At 39.0% G+C, this 2,150-nt stretch overlaps 1 protein-coding gene across 1 annotated transcript in view; it reads right to left on the minus strand.

Moving 5' to 3' along the window:
- Positions 1-614, minus strand: part of LOC106878667 (adhesion G protein-coupled receptor E2) — a 17,681-nt gene extending 17,067 nt beyond the window's left edge. Inside the window, exon 1 of the mRNA XM_014927951.2 lies at positions 158-614. Within this exon, the coding sequence (XP_014783437.1) occupies positions 158-327 (170 nt within the window). The 5' untranslated portion in view covers positions 328-614. The remainder of the gene's footprint in view (positions 1-157) is intronic.
- Between the last annotated feature and the right edge of the window lie 1,536 nt (positions 615-2,150).

Below are 2,150 nucleotides of genomic sequence, written 5' to 3' on the forward strand. Positions count from 1 at the left end.
ATATATATATATATATATATATATATATATATATACATATATATATATCTTCGTGTGTCTGTTGATAACCGATGATGGTGTATTTGCCTCCCAGTAACTTAGCGGTTCGGCAAAACACACCGATAGAATAATTGGGTGGAGTGAAACGGTAACTTACGGAGGCCTGAACAAAAGACTTTCTCCTTCTGCTGTTGAATTTCCAGAATCAGCCGTTTCGTTATAAATCGACGTTTCATCACTCACTCCGGGACTTTCAGTCGCCCGCTGTCCTTCTGTCAGCCAAAGACCAACAACAAAAACAAATAAGAAAACAACGAGATTCTTCATGGCTGTTATTTTCTTCTGTTCAGTGCTCCCCCTCTTTACTGACACATGAACAGCTTGTGATATGAGAAGGAATAGATTTGATTAATAAAGAACACAGGATAAATGGCTAAACTTTTTGCTGGTGTTGTCTTGTGATGGTTCCTAAAACACAAAAATATTTTCAACAGTAGCAGATGTAGCTGCAGTAGCAGAGTCCCGTTACTCAATCGGCCTGGCTCTGTCACATCTCCACTAAGACACTCAGATTTATAACAAATTGCCAACAAAGAGGCGTTTGTGTATCAAATCCGAGGTGAAGAGAAAAACAAGGGCCGTCATTATCTCTTGTCCAACAACTCGGACATCAATTGGCTCCATTGTCAGGTAAAAGACAATAGGTGAGAACAGGAGGTCTCTTATGCAAAACAACTGCACAAACAAGAATTTGACCGACTTCCATCACGGTCATGTGCACGTGTCCATCACACACAAACAAACGAACCGCAACCACCACACACACACACACACACACACATAAATGCATAGAAATGAATGTTTGTACGTGTATCCGTGAGAGAGTTTTTGTGTGTGTGTGTGTGTGTGTAAATACACTCGTCTTGCTACTTCATTTGCATTTAACAATGTCGATGCTTTTCAGTTCTGTTGCGTTTTATTGTCCAGCAACTCAGAGATCGAACAGCTCCAGTGTCAAGTAAAATACAACAGGTGAGAACAGGAAGTCTCTTATGCAAAAAAACCAAAAAACCCCCAAAACACTTCACAACGAAAAATGTGAACGACTTCCATCACAGTTATGTGTATGTGTCCATCACACACACACATAAATGCAGGTAAATGAATGTGTTCGTATGTGTATCTGTGAGAGAGATTGTGTGTGTTTGAATTAAACAATACCGTTGCTTTTCAATTCTGTTACAATGTTTCATTGGAAATGATTGTTTCCGCGCGTGTGTCTGCGTATGTATATATATGTGTGTGTGTGTGTACGTATATGTATATATATATATATTACATGACTGTTGATGTGTATGTTCATATCTTTAATTGTCCCAGTGACGCTTGACAAGCGCTATGAACGTCCATCTCACTAAGTGATGCGGCAAAGGGTATCGATAGAATGAGTGTCAGGCTTAAAAATGACTGGGTTTGGTATGTTCGACTGAAAACTTGTTTTGGGGATTTACTTTATACATAGTAGTTCTCGGGGATATTCAGCATGACACAGTGTGACAAGGCTGACCCTTTGAATTAGAGGCACAACAGAAACAGGAAGAAAGAGTGAGAGAAAGTTGTGGTGAAAGAGTACAGCAGGGTTCACCTCCAGAGCTGGGAGTATTTCTTTATAATATACAACGTATCTAGGGACACCTCACCTTGTCCTATTGTGGTTTAAGGCTTGTCTAAAGTGGGTACTAGTATAATAATTTGTGGGGTCGTGAGTGCAATTAAGAATATATTTTAATTTTATATTCTAGCTTTAGGAGCCTCGTTAGGTTCTAGTTATAAAGTTATAATAAAATAAAACTGAACGGTTGTATATATAAATATAAAATACTAGCAGAAATACCCGGCTTTGCCCGGGTTAAAGAGAATAATGAAATCTAAAAACGCCGTCTAGACTACGCAACCCTCAACTGTTAGTAGCTACGATACCATATTTCTACATTAATAACTCTCCAATCCATGCCAGCATGGAACATAGACATTAAGTGGAATGCCAGTCTCTCATCTGGGAAGGCCTTGAAATCAATGTTACCAACTGGGGACTATGTGTGTCGCAGTGATAATAAAAAGACTCAAAGGAGGTCTGCAACGAAATAATT

Source organism: Octopus bimaculoides, unplaced genomic scaffold (assembly GCF_001194135.2).
Source record: "Octopus bimaculoides isolate UCB-OBI-ISO-001 unplaced genomic scaffold, ASM119413v2 Scaffold_87364, whole genome shotgun sequence".
Lineage (NCBI taxonomy): Eukaryota > Metazoa > Mollusca > Cephalopoda > Octopoda > Octopodidae > Octopus > Octopus bimaculoides.